General features: G+C 42.9%; 1 protein-coding gene across 1 annotated transcript; it reads left to right on the plus strand.

The window, feature by feature from the left end:
* Positions 1 to 381: 381 nt before the first annotated feature.
* coch (coagulation factor C homolog, cochlin (Limulus polyphemus)) lies at positions 382 to 13,908 on the plus strand. The gene is made up of 15 exons (XM_070842657.1): positions 382 to 413; positions 2,388 to 2,433; positions 2,767 to 2,811; positions 5,517 to 5,673; positions 7,423 to 7,556; positions 8,421 to 8,492; positions 9,513 to 9,569; positions 9,718 to 9,865; positions 10,328 to 10,431; positions 11,185 to 11,411; positions 11,507 to 11,621; positions 11,990 to 12,133; positions 12,227 to 12,383; positions 12,764 to 12,858; positions 12,962 to 13,908. The coding sequence occupies exons 2-15, from the start codon at positions 2,400 to 2,402 to the stop codon at positions 13,132 to 13,134; spliced, it is 1,662 nt and encodes a 553-aa protein (XP_070698758.1). The 5' UTR covers positions 382 to 413; positions 2,388 to 2,399; the 3' UTR covers positions 13,135 to 13,908.
* Positions 13,909 to 14,252: the final 344 nt, after the last annotated feature.

Genomic DNA, 14,252 nt, shown 5'->3' on the forward strand with positions numbered 1-14,252 from the left:
ATAAAAATCTAATTACACTGTTTGTTTTTCTCTCTTTAACACTTTTTTCTGCTCAGTGGATCAAATAAAAAACCTTTAAACTCAAAGGAAGAAAAAACTAACTGGACACAAACAGACTGAAACTTTTCTATCGGTGGAAAATCATTATTTTACTCTGTCTGTCTGTCTGTCTGTCTGTCTGTCTGTCTGTCTCTCTCTCTCTCTGTCTCTCTCTCTCTCTGTCAGGTCGACCTGTCAGATAAGCCCCTCCCACCGCCCCCTCTGATGTCACAACAGTAAGGTGTGTGTGTGTGAGAGAGCTTATTTAAAGGGCTGACTCTCTCGCTGGGCGATCGACACCAGCTTACCGCCTGCTGCTTCCAGGGAATAAACTGAGTGGTTTTCCTTCAGGACGTCTGCTGGAGAAACAGTCAGTAAGAGTTCACTGCTCGCTGGGCTGTGAGGTCCTGACCGACTGTTCGACTGACCAACCGACTGTTTGACTGACCAACTGACTGACCGACCAACTGTTTGACCGACCGACCGACTTTTTGACTGACTGACCGACAGACTGTTTGTCTGACTGACTGACTGACTGACTGACTGACCGACAGACTGTTTGACTGACCAACAGACTGAGCAACCGACTGACTGACTGACGGACTGTTTGATTGACTGACTGACTGACCGACGGACTGTTTGACTGACCAACAGACTGAGCAACCGACTGACTGACTGACGGACTGTTTGATTGACTGACTGACTGACCGACGGACTGTTTGACTGACTGACCAACAGACTGAGCAACCGACTGACTGACCAACTGTTTGACTGACTGACCGACTGCTGATCAACTTCCTGACTGGTTAAATTTTAAGTGGTTCACTAACTGGCTGGTTAGTTTGCTGACTGAACTGAAAAGTGGTTTACTTATCGTCTGTTTCTTCTCGACTTCTTCTTGGCAAGTGACTGGCTGTTACTTACTGACTGGTTAAATTGTGGCTGGTTCACTAACTGGTTGAGTGGTTTACTGACTGCACAATATTTGTTTGATTGTTTACTGACTGACTGACTGTTAATTGTTAACTACTGACTAGTCAACACGTTTGTTGCTAGTTGATTGATTCTAAGTGTTTACTGACTGGTTTGTTCAGTGGTTGAGTCTTATTCTTGAGTGACTAATTTAATGCCTTGGTGACTACAGTTTACTCTCACATGACTGACTGACTGGTTTATTGACTGACCAGTAATTGGTGGACTGGTTTAAGTAATGCTTGATGATATGTCTCATATGTCTGTTAACTGGTGTGCTGACTGATTTACTGTTGTCTTAACTTACTCACTATTTACTTAACTGATCCTGTTTAAATGTTTACTGCCTGGTTTACCCACTGTTTGACCAGTGTGCTGACTAGGTAACTGGTTTACTGCCTTGCTGACTAGTTTGGACAATTAGCTTGTTTACTGTTGGTTAAATTGTTGTTGGCTGATTATTATTGTGATTGGTTGACTGTTTTTCTCACAGTTAACTGGTTAACAAACTAGTTTATTCACGGCTTGTACATGAGCTAGTTTACTAGCTGGTTGATAAATTAAACCAATAAACTGGCTGACTTAGTGGGTTAACATGTTGGCTAACTAATGACTATCTTAGTCTTAACTGGTTTACAGACTAGTTTATACGTTGACTGACCAGTTAACTGTTTACTGAGTTAACTGTTGGCTTAAACAGTCTTAACCAGTTGACTGAGATAATATAACTACTGAATCAACCAGTTTACCCATTCTTTACTAATTGGCTGACTCTGGTTAACTACCTTGCTGACTGGTCTTATGGTGTTTATTCCTGTATCACGTATATTAACTTTACCGACTGGTTGAGTTGTGAATGGTTCACTAACTAGCTGATTGGTTGGCTCGTTTATTGACTGACTTTTTCTGGTAAGTGTTTTACTGACTGGTTCAGCTGTTGACTGTCATTTACTAAAACTAACTAGCTGACAGTTGACTTAACCAGTCTACTAACTCTGTACAAGTTGACTGATCCATCTGGTTGACTGACTGGTTTACCCAGCACTGATGAGTGATTTGCCTTAACTAACTGACTGGTGCACTGACTTAACTTAACTTAAACTGTTCACTCAGTCTTTACTAGTTGACTAACCTTGTCAAGCTTAGTGATTAATGGTTTATGGCTGACTGATTTACTGACTTCTAACCAGTCTCCTCAGTCTGTACCAGCTGGCTGAATTAGTTAACGACTTACTAACTGGTTCACTTCATCACTGTATCGTTTGTATTATATTAACTCATTTACCGGCTGGTTGATTGGCTGATTAACTAGCTGCTGACTGAATACCAGCTGAGTTAGTTACTAGTTAACTGGTTGTGTCCTGTGTTTTCCACAGATATCTGCAGAGATGTTTCAGCCGTCTGTCCTGCAGCCTCTGACAGGTAAACTGATCTATTCTGCTCAGTTCTACTTTAATCTGTTCTACTTTAATCTGTTCTACTTTAATCTGTTCTATGTTAATCTGTTCTACGTTGATCTGTTCTACGTTGATCTGTTCTACGTTGATCTGTTCTATGTTGATCTGTTCTATTTTGATCTGTTCTATTTTGATCTGTTCTACGTTGATCTGTTCTATGTTGATCTGTTCTATTTTGATCTGTTCTACGTTGATCTGTTCTATGTTGATCTGTTCTACGTTGATCTGTTCTACGTTGATCTGTTCTCTAGTTCTATTTGATGACTTTGGGGTCAAACTGTCTTCTGTGTCTCTGCAGGTCTTTTCCTCCTGATCGCCTCAACGATTGGCTCAGAATCCAGCGGTCAGTCCTGAATCTTACCTGTTTACCTGTCTGTTCATCTACCTGTCTGTCCACCTGTCTGTTCATCTACCTGTCTGTTTACCTGTCTGTTCATCTACCTGTCTGTTTACCTGTCTGTTCATCTACCTGTCTGTTTACCTGTCTGTTCATCTACCTGTCTGTTCATCTACCTGTCTGTCCACCTGTCTGTTCATCTACCTGTCTGTCCACCTGTCTGTTCATCTACCTGCCTGTCCACCTGTCTGTTCATCTACCTGTCTGTCCACCTGTCTGTCCACCTGTCTGTTCATCTACCTGTCTGTTTACCTGTCTGTTCATCTACCTGTCTGTTTACCTGTCTGTTCATCTACCTGTCTGTTCATCTACCTGTCTGTTCATCTACCTGTCTGTCCAAACTCACTGTAAAACATGGAGGAGGGTTCAAACACAGACTCTCTTTGTTCCTTTAGAGATGTTTTTGCTCCAGAATCAGGAGTTCTGTGTGTGTCTGTGTGTGTGTGTGTGTGTGTGTGTGTGTGTGTGTGTGTGTATCTGTGTGTGTGTGTGTGTGTGTGTGTGTGTGTGAGTGTGTGTGTGTGTGTGTGTGTGTGTGTGTGTGTGTGTTGGCTCTGGTTCTTCTGTCTCTGTGAGAACCGATTTGACTGTTAAACTGGAGTGTGAGAACATTTTTGCGAACATCATGGGATCTTCTTCTGTTACTCTGGGAGGAATCAGTGCTCGTCAACGTGATGTTTGAAGACAAAGAACCAGGAACAGAAGAAGAGTTGTGATGAGGAGGGAGGAGCGTCCTCACTAATACAGTTAACAGTTAAACGTCATGTGTCACGGCGCCCCCTGAGGCCACAGGGTTCATTACAGCCACACTGTGGAGGAACATTAGTTTAATAATTTAACGTGAAGCTTGAAGCGACGTTTCATTAAAGGCAAAACGGACTTTAACCACAAAGCTGTTTTAGAGCTGAAACGGTTTGTCGATTAATCTGCTAATCATTTGATTTACTTTTCACGCAGAAACGCCGAAACAATATCTGGTTCCAGCTTCTTAAATCTGAGGATTATAGAGCAAATAACTGATCAATTAATCAAGAGAAGAAGGTCTGATTAGATGTTGTGACACAGCTAAGATCAGCAATCAATACTGTAACTGGACCAACTTACTGTCACTGATGGTTTATTCATCCAGACCGAAGTCTTTAATTAAGAGAGACCCAACGATTCATAATTAGTTCAGCAGATTATTGTTACTGCTGATAAACATGGTCGTCACAGGACCAGGAAGTGGAAGTTTAGGTTGTTTTCACCTGGTAAACATCACATCCTGTTTTCTGTTTTACCTGGAGAAGTCTTTACTTCATTGATATTACTAGTAAGAAATACTAAAAGTACTAATATCACAGTGTAGAAATACTCTGTTAGCAGTAAAAGTACCTTTTAAACGTGATACTATATGTTTACGAGGTGTTTTTAAAGATTAACATTATTAAAATCATTCATTGTTTAAGCAGGAAGTTCACAGTGATTTGACCGAAAGTTCTGGAAGATGAGACGTAAACAAACACAGAAAGAAGAATGAGATCTTTGTTTCTTTCTTTGTCTCACAAATGTTACTTTAATGATAATGATTTTAAGAATAATCTCCTTCTTCTTCTTCTTCTTTGATGAGTGGCTGTGGCGTCTCTGTGGATCTGGACAGGCAGCCGTAACTTTAAACCTCCCCGTTTGACTTCTTGTTGATCCTCAGAACTTTTCTTTTCCGTGTTTATATTGAGCCTGAATCATAAAAATGCCTGAAACCTAAATGAAGCACCCGTCTGTGCTCTCCTCTAATAGATGGAGCAGATGAAGAGCTCCTTTTATCCTGAGTCAGTGCTTTCAAAGAGCACATTTGTTATTCTGACTGTATTTCAATGAATTACCGGCTCTCATGAAGAGTATTATATAACACCAGACCTCTTCTGTCCTCCGCCCTCAGTCCTCTTCATTCTGGAGTCATTCTTAACATTATAAAGAGGCTCTGAGTATTAATTCAACCGCCGACATATCAGGTAGAACCAGTTTATCACCATCACACTAAGACACATTCGGTTTTTCTGCTTTATTTTCAGCTTCTTTTATTTTCACGAGCTTTTTGCGCTGAAACAAGCCTGAAGCTGCGTTCTCCAGTCATCCTGCTCCCTCTAGGACTGTTCACTCTATACTTTAACATATTATCTTTGATTTTTGATAGAACTTTATATCCAGTCTGAAAAAAAAGAAATCTAATATCAGAAAGTAGAACCTGAAACAGTTCAGATCTCCTCTGGAGGTTCACAGATCTTTAGGTCCACTGTTGTTCTGGATCAACATGTTCTCTGTCTTTCTTTAGATCCACTGTTGTTCTGGATCAACATGTTCTCTGTCTCTCTTTAGATCCACTGTTGTTCTGGATCAACATGTTCTCTGTCTTTCTTTAGTCTCCTCTGATGAACAACATGTCTGAAGTCTTTTCTCACTCATTCTGCTTCACTGACTTCTGGAACCTTCTAGCTGAGGTTGGACACATTTTAGGGACATGAAGAAGAAGAAGGTCCTCCAAGAAACGACGTCAGCAGAAGAAGAAGCAGCAGCGAGGACGTTCAGATCGCACAGTTCTTTACTGTTTACTGTTTTACTGTTTTCCCTCCTGAACGCTGTCGAACATTAACGCCGATGTCGTTGTTGATCAGTGCCGTTCCCGGTCACCTGTGTGACCCGTGGAGCCGACCTGACGGAGGACAACGCGTTGGTGTTGTGTCCTCCTGACTGCACCCAGTGGAGGGTGTCTGTGTTCGGGACGGGAGTCTACGCCGCCATCTCCTCCGTCTGCGGGGCTGCTGTCCACAGGTGGGCCTTTAAACATTACACCTGCTTCCTGTCTGTGCACCTGTCTGTCCTTTCCCCTCTTTTCTCCTCAGTGGATGTTTTTACTCTTTGCTTGGCCTCCATCCTTCTCCCTGCCAGGGTTATTAGTCAGGTTTATCACACAGGTTATCAATCAATCTTTATCAATATAGCACCAATTCACAACAAACACTATCTCAAGACACTTTCTAATAATTCAAGAATTCCTCTGATTGGCTGGAGGAGGTCACATGATCAACAGATGATTTATGACATCATAAAGGGAGCCGAATCTAAACGGAGCGTTTTCTTTCTTGGAGCAGAATCAGAGAGAAAACACACCTCAGTCTCATATTTATGTTGAAAAGACATTAAAAATAACATTTAGCATAAAATGGGACCTTTAAGGTTTCCAGAATCTCCACATGAGCAAGAAAAACCTTTTTATTAGAAACTTCAATTTATGAACGTTAACACAGTCATGACATTTACATAAAATCAATCATTTATAATGAACAGACTCCATAAAACACCATAAATAAAACAGACAGAATGAAACATAAGATAAAACAAAATCAAATCATCCAAATGAATGAATCATAAATGAAGAAACACCTTCCACACATAGAGACTGAACGTAGAGTGAATGTCATGAACGTGGGCGGGTTCTTCATTCATTTAGACTTATTAATAAAGAATTTGGCAGAAAGACATTGGCCATTAAATCACAAAGCCAGCTGCATTGTGGGAGCGCAGAGCTCCAGCGGGGTGGTGCGATACGATGGAGTCAGACCGCTAAGAGCCTTGTAGGTGAGGAGAAGCAGGAGAAGCTGCATCCTGAAGGCCTCGGTCCTTCAGGATGCAGAATGAGACACGTGGATCAAACACTCTGCCGCCGACAGCAGCTGCAGATGTGACATAATAATGAGCAGCGTGAGTCCTGGTGTCTGCTGAACCTCAACAAAACACCAACACCGTGAAGGAATGTGCAGCACCGGAGGATTAAGCTCTCAACCCTGAATGACCTCCTCCTCCCTCTGCAGGGGCCCGGGGGGGGGGGGATCCTTCGCTCCTTTACACCTCATCAGTGTTTCCTGCTCCAGCTTCTTCTGGAGCTGCTTCAGTTTAAAGGACAACTTCTGTGTTTTTAAACCTCGGCCTCATTTTTACATACTGTGAGTTCAAAAACCTTCTGGAACTGGTCCAGTGGATCACAGTAGGTCCACTAAAAGAGCTTGTTTGATCCACTGACAGGCTCAGAGTGTTATTCTAAGTGTGTGACAGCATCATGGAAAGGATCCCTACAGAGAGAGACCTGGAAGATCCTTTTGGTTTAACCACAAACAGCACACACACCAGACTACATTCACTAAAACAGGGATTTTAGAGCTGCTGCTCCATCAGTCAGTGTGTTTGTGTTGTTGAGTGACTTTGGTGATTTAAAGGGTTAATTTGGATCATAAACATAATTTGTGTTGTAAATAGTAACACAAACAAACTAACTGACCTATCAGGCAGCTGCTCCCATGTTTTTGTCAATGGAGTCTGGTGCGTCCTCTCTAATGTCCAGCAGCCAAACTCGAGGCTTCACATCCACTCAGTCTGTGGTTTAGAGTAACAGAATACAAACTACCTGTCTGAGTGCTCTGTTTTATTATTATACTGGATAAGAAAGTTTTAAAGGACCTGAGTTTTTGTGGTTTTCCAGCTGACGACAGTTTGAGTTCAACCTTTCTCTCCGTCTCTCTGCAGGGGCGTTGTGGGCGTGTCCGGCGGCCCCGTCAGGGTCCACAAGCTGCAGGGACGACACAGCTACCTGAGCTCCTACGCCAACGGCATCCAGTCACAGGCCCTGTCCCACTGGAGCTCCTCCTTCAGCCTCACCAGTAGGTGGCGCCATGCTGGCTTTTCATCGACTGGTTTGGTGATCGATTCATTGATTGAACATGTTTTGGTTTCCGACCAAACGCAGACGTCAGCTCAGACTCTGTGATGCTTTTTGTGGGATTCTTTCACTCAAGGCCCACTTATTCTGCTTCTGTAGCTTTCAGCCAGTGGATCGATTTAGATCCTAAAACTGTTCGAAGAAGGATCAAAGTTTCACCGTGTGCTGAATATGAGGGTTTGGTTCTCAGCGGGTCGACATTATTTAATGTTCCTACGTGATGATTAGGAAAAAGTCTCATTATGTTAGAAACATTTCTCTTTATTTTAAGATAATATGTCATTATTATTGTTATTATTATTATTATTATTATTATTATTATTATTATTATCATTATTATTATTGTTATTATTATTATTATCATTATCATTATTAGCATTATTATTATTATTATTAGCATTAGCATTATTATTATTATTATTAGCATTATTATTATTATTATTAGCATTAGCATTATTATTATTATTATTAGCATTATTATTATTGTTGTTATTATTATTATTATTACTATTATTATTATTATCATTATCATTATTATCATTATTATTATTATTATCATTATTATTATTATTATCATTATTATCATTATTATTATCATTATATCTAAGTCACTTTGTGAAAGTTTCTCATCTGAAGTCTGTCATGATGTTTCTAAGTAATTATTTGCAGAAAGTTTCTTATTATTGTGATTTAAGAAGTCATCTTCAGACACCAAGTCACTATTTTAAAGTTTCCCATCATAGTGACTGTGTGTGTATGTGTGTGTGTGTGGTGTGTGTGTGTGTGTGTGTGTGTGTGTGAGCAGAGCCCACTAATGTCCCACAGGAGTTGACCAGTGAGACCAGCACCACCGCTCTGCCTGCACCTGCTCGGCCAGGTAACAGTCAGCACTCTGTCCTCTACAGATCGACCTGTTTTCATCACCTCCTCCATGTTTCCCTGCTGATAACTTCAGTACAGCAGCCTCTTCAGCTCTGCTGTGTTTGGGAGCAGAATAATTAACTAAACTAATGATACTTCACACTTCCTGTGAACATCTCATCTCATTTTCTACACCGCTCATCCGTCAGGGTCGGGGGGGGCTGGAGTCTATCCCAGCTGACTTTGGGTGAGAGGCGGGGTCACCCTGGACTGGTCACCCTGGACTGGTCACCCTGGACTGGTCACCAGCCAATCACAGGGCCACATACAGAGACAGACAGACAACCTTTCACTCTCACACTCACACCTACGGACAATTTAGAGTTACCAATTCCCCTAATGTGTATGTCTTTGGATTGTGGGAGGAAGAGAGAACCCACACTAGCATGGGGAGAACATACAAACTCCACACAGAAAGACCCCGGGGTCAAACCGGGTGAGGCAACAGTGCTGACCACAGCTGCACCACGCTGCCTCCTGAGAACATATTTCACTTTAAAAGCCCTGAAAAAGCTCAAAGAGCATAATTTCCTTTCTGCTCAGCGTTTTAGTTTGAAACTCCTGCAGGAAGTGTGTTGTTGACAGAAGCTTAAAGGACAAATCGAGATTTTACATCTGGGCCGACTCTTGTTTCCACATCCTGGTGTCTGACTGACCGGTGGCTGCTAACAGTGGAGCAGTTGTCCCAGAGGATCACGTTTGATCTACTGGACCAGTTCCAACACTTTTACTACCTACCAGTCACTCAGACACCAGAATGAGGACAGAGAGGATCATGGGTAAAATGCTGGAGTGGTCCTTTAACAGTATTACCTGATACTGTCAGTGTGTGAGCCTTCATCTGTTCATGACAGCTGTTACTTAGAGAGCTAACAGCAGGGACACTGAGGTAAATGTCTTGGTCCCCTGAAGCTTCAGACACGACAGGACTGAGATGTTTCCTCCTCCTGATCACCTCTGTGTGTTTATGTTGCAGCGAAGAAAGCGGTGAAGAAGCCCTCAGTGAAGAAAGCTCTGACAGGTGGAAATAAAGGTACACTGAATGTGTTTGAGTCAGGACTTAAAGGTTAAACATGTTAAACATGTGCAGAGAGTAATATCTATTAATATATGTGTGGTTAAACCAAAGGGATCTGTGTGTGTGTGTGTGTGTGTGTGTGTGTGTGTGTGTGTGTGTGCAGACTGTCAGACAGACATCGCCTTCATCATCGACAGCGGTAACAACATCGGAAGGCGGCGTTTCAACCTGCAGAAGAACTTTGTGGCCAAACTGGTGTCCACGCTGAGAGTCGGACAAACAGGACCACATATAGGGCTGGTCCAGGCCGGGTCAGAGACACACACACACACACACACACACACACACACACACACACACACACACACACACGGTGTAAATAATGAACTAATACAAGTTAAGTTTAAAATAGATAATGAAGATAAAATAGATAATGAAGATAATAGATAATAGAGATAAAGTTGATAAGAGTGATGAAGAGAGTTTTACTGAGAACTTTAAGTGTATTCTGCCTTAAAATGTATAAAGTTTTAGTTTTGTACTGAAATTAAAAGTAAATTGTGCTTCATTGAAAACATGATAAGGAATCAGACTTTCTAGTAGAAATGTGTTCTCTTCGCCAGATTAAACCAATAAAGAAAAACTGTGGCAGACACTGGGTAGAGTTCTGGTCAGGGAGCCCGTCAGCCAGTGTCCTCCTGTAGATACTCTAAATGCACGTTGATGGTCGTTCTTCCATGTTTGATGGATTTGCTCCTGGACTGTGTGTGCAGTGGATTTCCCAAGACTGAGATCTTACTGAACAACTACACTCAGCCCAAAGACCTGCTGATGGCCATCAAGGAGCTCAATCACCTGGGAGGAGACACCAACACAGGTAACCCCCCCTGTACACCTGCGGCATGTACGCCTGCTTCTTAGCAACATTAGAGCCAGTGGAATATTTTAATGACGTCTTTTATTTAGTCGGTAACTGATCGTTATGTTTTCATATCAGGCTTTTTGCCAGCGATGTATCCGTTTCCATGGAAACACATGAGACTAATACCTGGAAAACAACCTTAGTAACACCCTTAGTAACACTGTTAGTTACGCCCTTAGTAACACTGTTAGTTACACCCTTAGTAACACTGTTAGTTACACCCTTAGTAACACCCTTAGTAACACTGTTAGTTACACCCTTAGTAACACTGTTAGTTACGCCCTTAGTAACACTGTTAGTTACACCCTTAGTAACACCCTTAGTAACACTGTTAGTTACGCCCTTAGTAACACCCTTAGTAACACTGTTAGTAACACCCTTAGTAACACTGATAGTTACACCCTTAGTAACACCCTTAGTAACACCCTTAGTAACACTGTTAGTTACACCCTTAGTAACACCCTTAGTAACACTGTTAGTTACGCCCTTAGTAACACCCTTAGTAACACTGTTAGTTACGCCCTTAGTAACACTGTTAGTTACACCCTTAGTAACACCCTTAGTAACACTGTTAGTTACACCCTTAGTAACACCCTTAGTAACACTGTTAGTTACACCCTTAGTAACACCCTTAGTAACACTGTTAGTTACACCCTTAGTAACACCCTTAGTAACTAATGATGTTACCTGAAAACGTCTCTCGTGCAGGTAAGGCCATCTTGCACACGGCGGAGACCTTCTACATGCAGGACAGCGGGGGGAGGCGGGGCCACCCCCGGGTCATGATGGTGCTGGTCGACGGCTGGCCGTCCGACAGCCTGGAGCAGGCGGCCATATTGGCCAGGGAGTCTGGCATCAACGTGTTCCTGGTGTCTGTGGCCAAGCCGGCGCCCGAGGAGCTCGGCATGGTGCGAGATAAGGACTTCATGAAGAAGGTGCACACTTCCTTCACTTCCAGTCATTTTAAAACGGCTTTTGACGAGTTTTGGAGATGTGTTTCCATGACGACAGGCCGTCTTCTCCCCCGTAGGCGGTGTGTAAGGACAACGAATACTTCACCTACGTGATCCCCAGCTGGTTCACCACCACCAAACACGTGAAACCTCTCGCCCAGAGAGTCTGCTCGCTGGACGGCCTGCTCTGCAGTAAGACGCAGCCACAGAAACTACAGCTCAGCTCAGAGCGGCGCCCAGTTAGGACGGGACGTAACACGACACAGTCGTCCCGTCATCTCATTAGTTCACAGCAAAACATAAACCTCAACGAGACCAAACTAATGAAAAGATTAGTTCGGCTTCAGTTGGCTTCCTTGCCCAGAGGAGACGAGGTTTGTGCAGGATTAGTTCATGGATGGTAGAAGTGACTTCCTGTCCTGTCGTCATGGTTACCAAGCATCAATCTGAATATATTATTATTTCAGTTAACAAAAATGTTCTAATCCTGTCAGAGGAGGAATATTCACAGCCGACTGTGACAAACTTCCCTTGGTGTGTGAAATAAACGTGTGTTTTAGGTAAAACCTGCTACAACTCGGTGAACATCGGGTTCCTCATCGACGGCTCGTCCAGCGTCGGTGACGCAAACTTCCGGCTGGTTCTGGAATTCCTGGCAGGAATCGCCAGAGGATTTGACATCTCAGACGTGGGATCGCACATCGGTCGGCTTCTCCAGATGATAAAAATGATTTGAGTGATTGATTAATTGGTTGAAGGAGGAGCCGATTGGCTGATGGTGGATTGCTGATGTGCAGGTGCGGTGCAGTTCACCTACGACCAGCGGATGGAGTTCGGCCTGTATGATCACACCAAAAAAGAAGACGCCATCAACGCCCTGAAGAAGATCCCCTACATGAGCGGAGGAACGGCCACCGGATCCGCCATCAGCTACACCGCCCAGAACCTGTTCAGGTGACACCAAACATCCGGCACATCAGAGCCTAAAAGGAAGCTAGTTCACAATGTGAACTGTCGCTGGTAAATCACATCAGCAGTTAACGTCACAAAGCACATTAAACAAATAGTTGGCAGGTGATTGGAGGAACCATCTAACACAGACTCACTTCACCATAGTTAGCTAACGTAGTATCTATGGTTTTCTGTCTGTCCTCTCTGGGGCTCCATACACTCAATAGTGTAATAGTAGCTTTCAGTGAGATTCTGTTTCCAGACTCGAACCAAAAAGGATTTGAGGTTTCAGATGGGGCTAGATGTCTTTCAGCAGGATTCACTGTGTCTCCAGGAGGAACAATCCTCAATCAGGAGGTTAAATTTGGCATTTTCTCCACCAGGCGGACAGGACCGGGACGCAACTTCCTCATTTTGGTGACAGATGGCCAATCATATGACAACGTCCAAGCCCCGGCGATAGCTGCACAGAAACAAGGTGTGTGTTTAAATGAAGTTATAAAACAGCAGCAGTTTGTGTTTAGTTCTTGCTGAAATCCACATCTCTTTAATATCTCTGTCTCCCACCCACCAATCACCAGGCATCACCATGTACTCTGTGGGCGTGGCCTGGGCGCCCATGGACGACCTCAGATCGATGGCGTCAGAGCCGAAGGAAAGCCACACCTTCTTCACCAAAGAGTTCACCGGCCTTGCTGATTTGGTCCCTGCACTGATCCGAGGCATCTGCCGAGACTTCACAGACAACAACTAAGAACACGAGCACACGCGTGTTTGTGCTTCTATACTTGTGATGACAATCTTAACCACAACCTGAACCCGAAATGTGCTCACGTTAAAGGATAACTTTAGTGTTGGTCCAAATGTCGGACTACATTATGGAAAGGATCCCTACAGAAATAGACCCATTGCAGCCCGTTTGGTGTCTGCTGGCTGAGGTGATCTACTGGACCAGTTCCAACACTTTTACTACCTACCAGTCACTCACACACCAGGATGTGGACACAGAGGACAGAGGGGGAGAAATACTGAAGTTATCCTTTGATTTGAGACATTTTAAGAAGTAAAATCAGACAAAATGTCCTCACAAAGATAGAAGTACACGAGCACACACACACTGTATATAAACTGAACACATATACACACTGATAGTGACACATACACACGAAAACACTTGTATATAATAGACACAATATAGAAAGTCTCACATACAGTATATACCAAAAAACAATTTTTCTATTTAATGAAGGAGACGCTGAAAAATCACCAATCAATCAATCATCATCATCATCATCATCATCATCAACAGTAGTTAGCAAGATCATTCACTTTTCACTGAACAGTCCATCAGTGGGTTTGATTCTGTCATCAGATTCACTACAGCACTCACAGAACAACAGGAAAACTAGGAAAAAGTACAAAAAATGAGTACAAAGTTTGTAAAAACGTTGCTAACGTCATGCTAACAAGCTAAAATGACTTTATTAGCTCTATTGCTAACTTTAAAGGAACCATAATCAGCACTTGTGTGATTAGTTAGCTTAGACGGAGACGCTAGCTTTGTACTGCAGGGTTCACATAAAGCTAAGGAAGCTAACTGATGTGAGGGCAGTGGGGCTGTACCAAATAGTTTGAAGCTTCGTTCGTAACGTTATATTCAAATGCTGTGCGGCCTCTTTACCTTTTTCTGACACGTTTCTGTTTATTCGCACAGGGCTCGGTTAGCGGCGCACCTAGCCTCGCTGATGCTAGCCACAGATGTTAGCTTCCAAAATAGCGCTAATTTGTTGTTGCTTGAGCTGAAAATCTTTAAACTCTGTGTAATCGTGTTTGCCGTTTATCTTACCGGCTAGTTTAGGATTTTAGAAAACT

This window comes from Pempheris klunzingeri, chromosome 13, assembly GCF_042242105.1.
Source record: "Pempheris klunzingeri isolate RE-2024b chromosome 13, fPemKlu1.hap1, whole genome shotgun sequence".
Lineage (NCBI taxonomy): Eukaryota > Metazoa > Chordata > Actinopteri > Acropomatiformes > Pempheridae > Pempheris > Pempheris klunzingeri.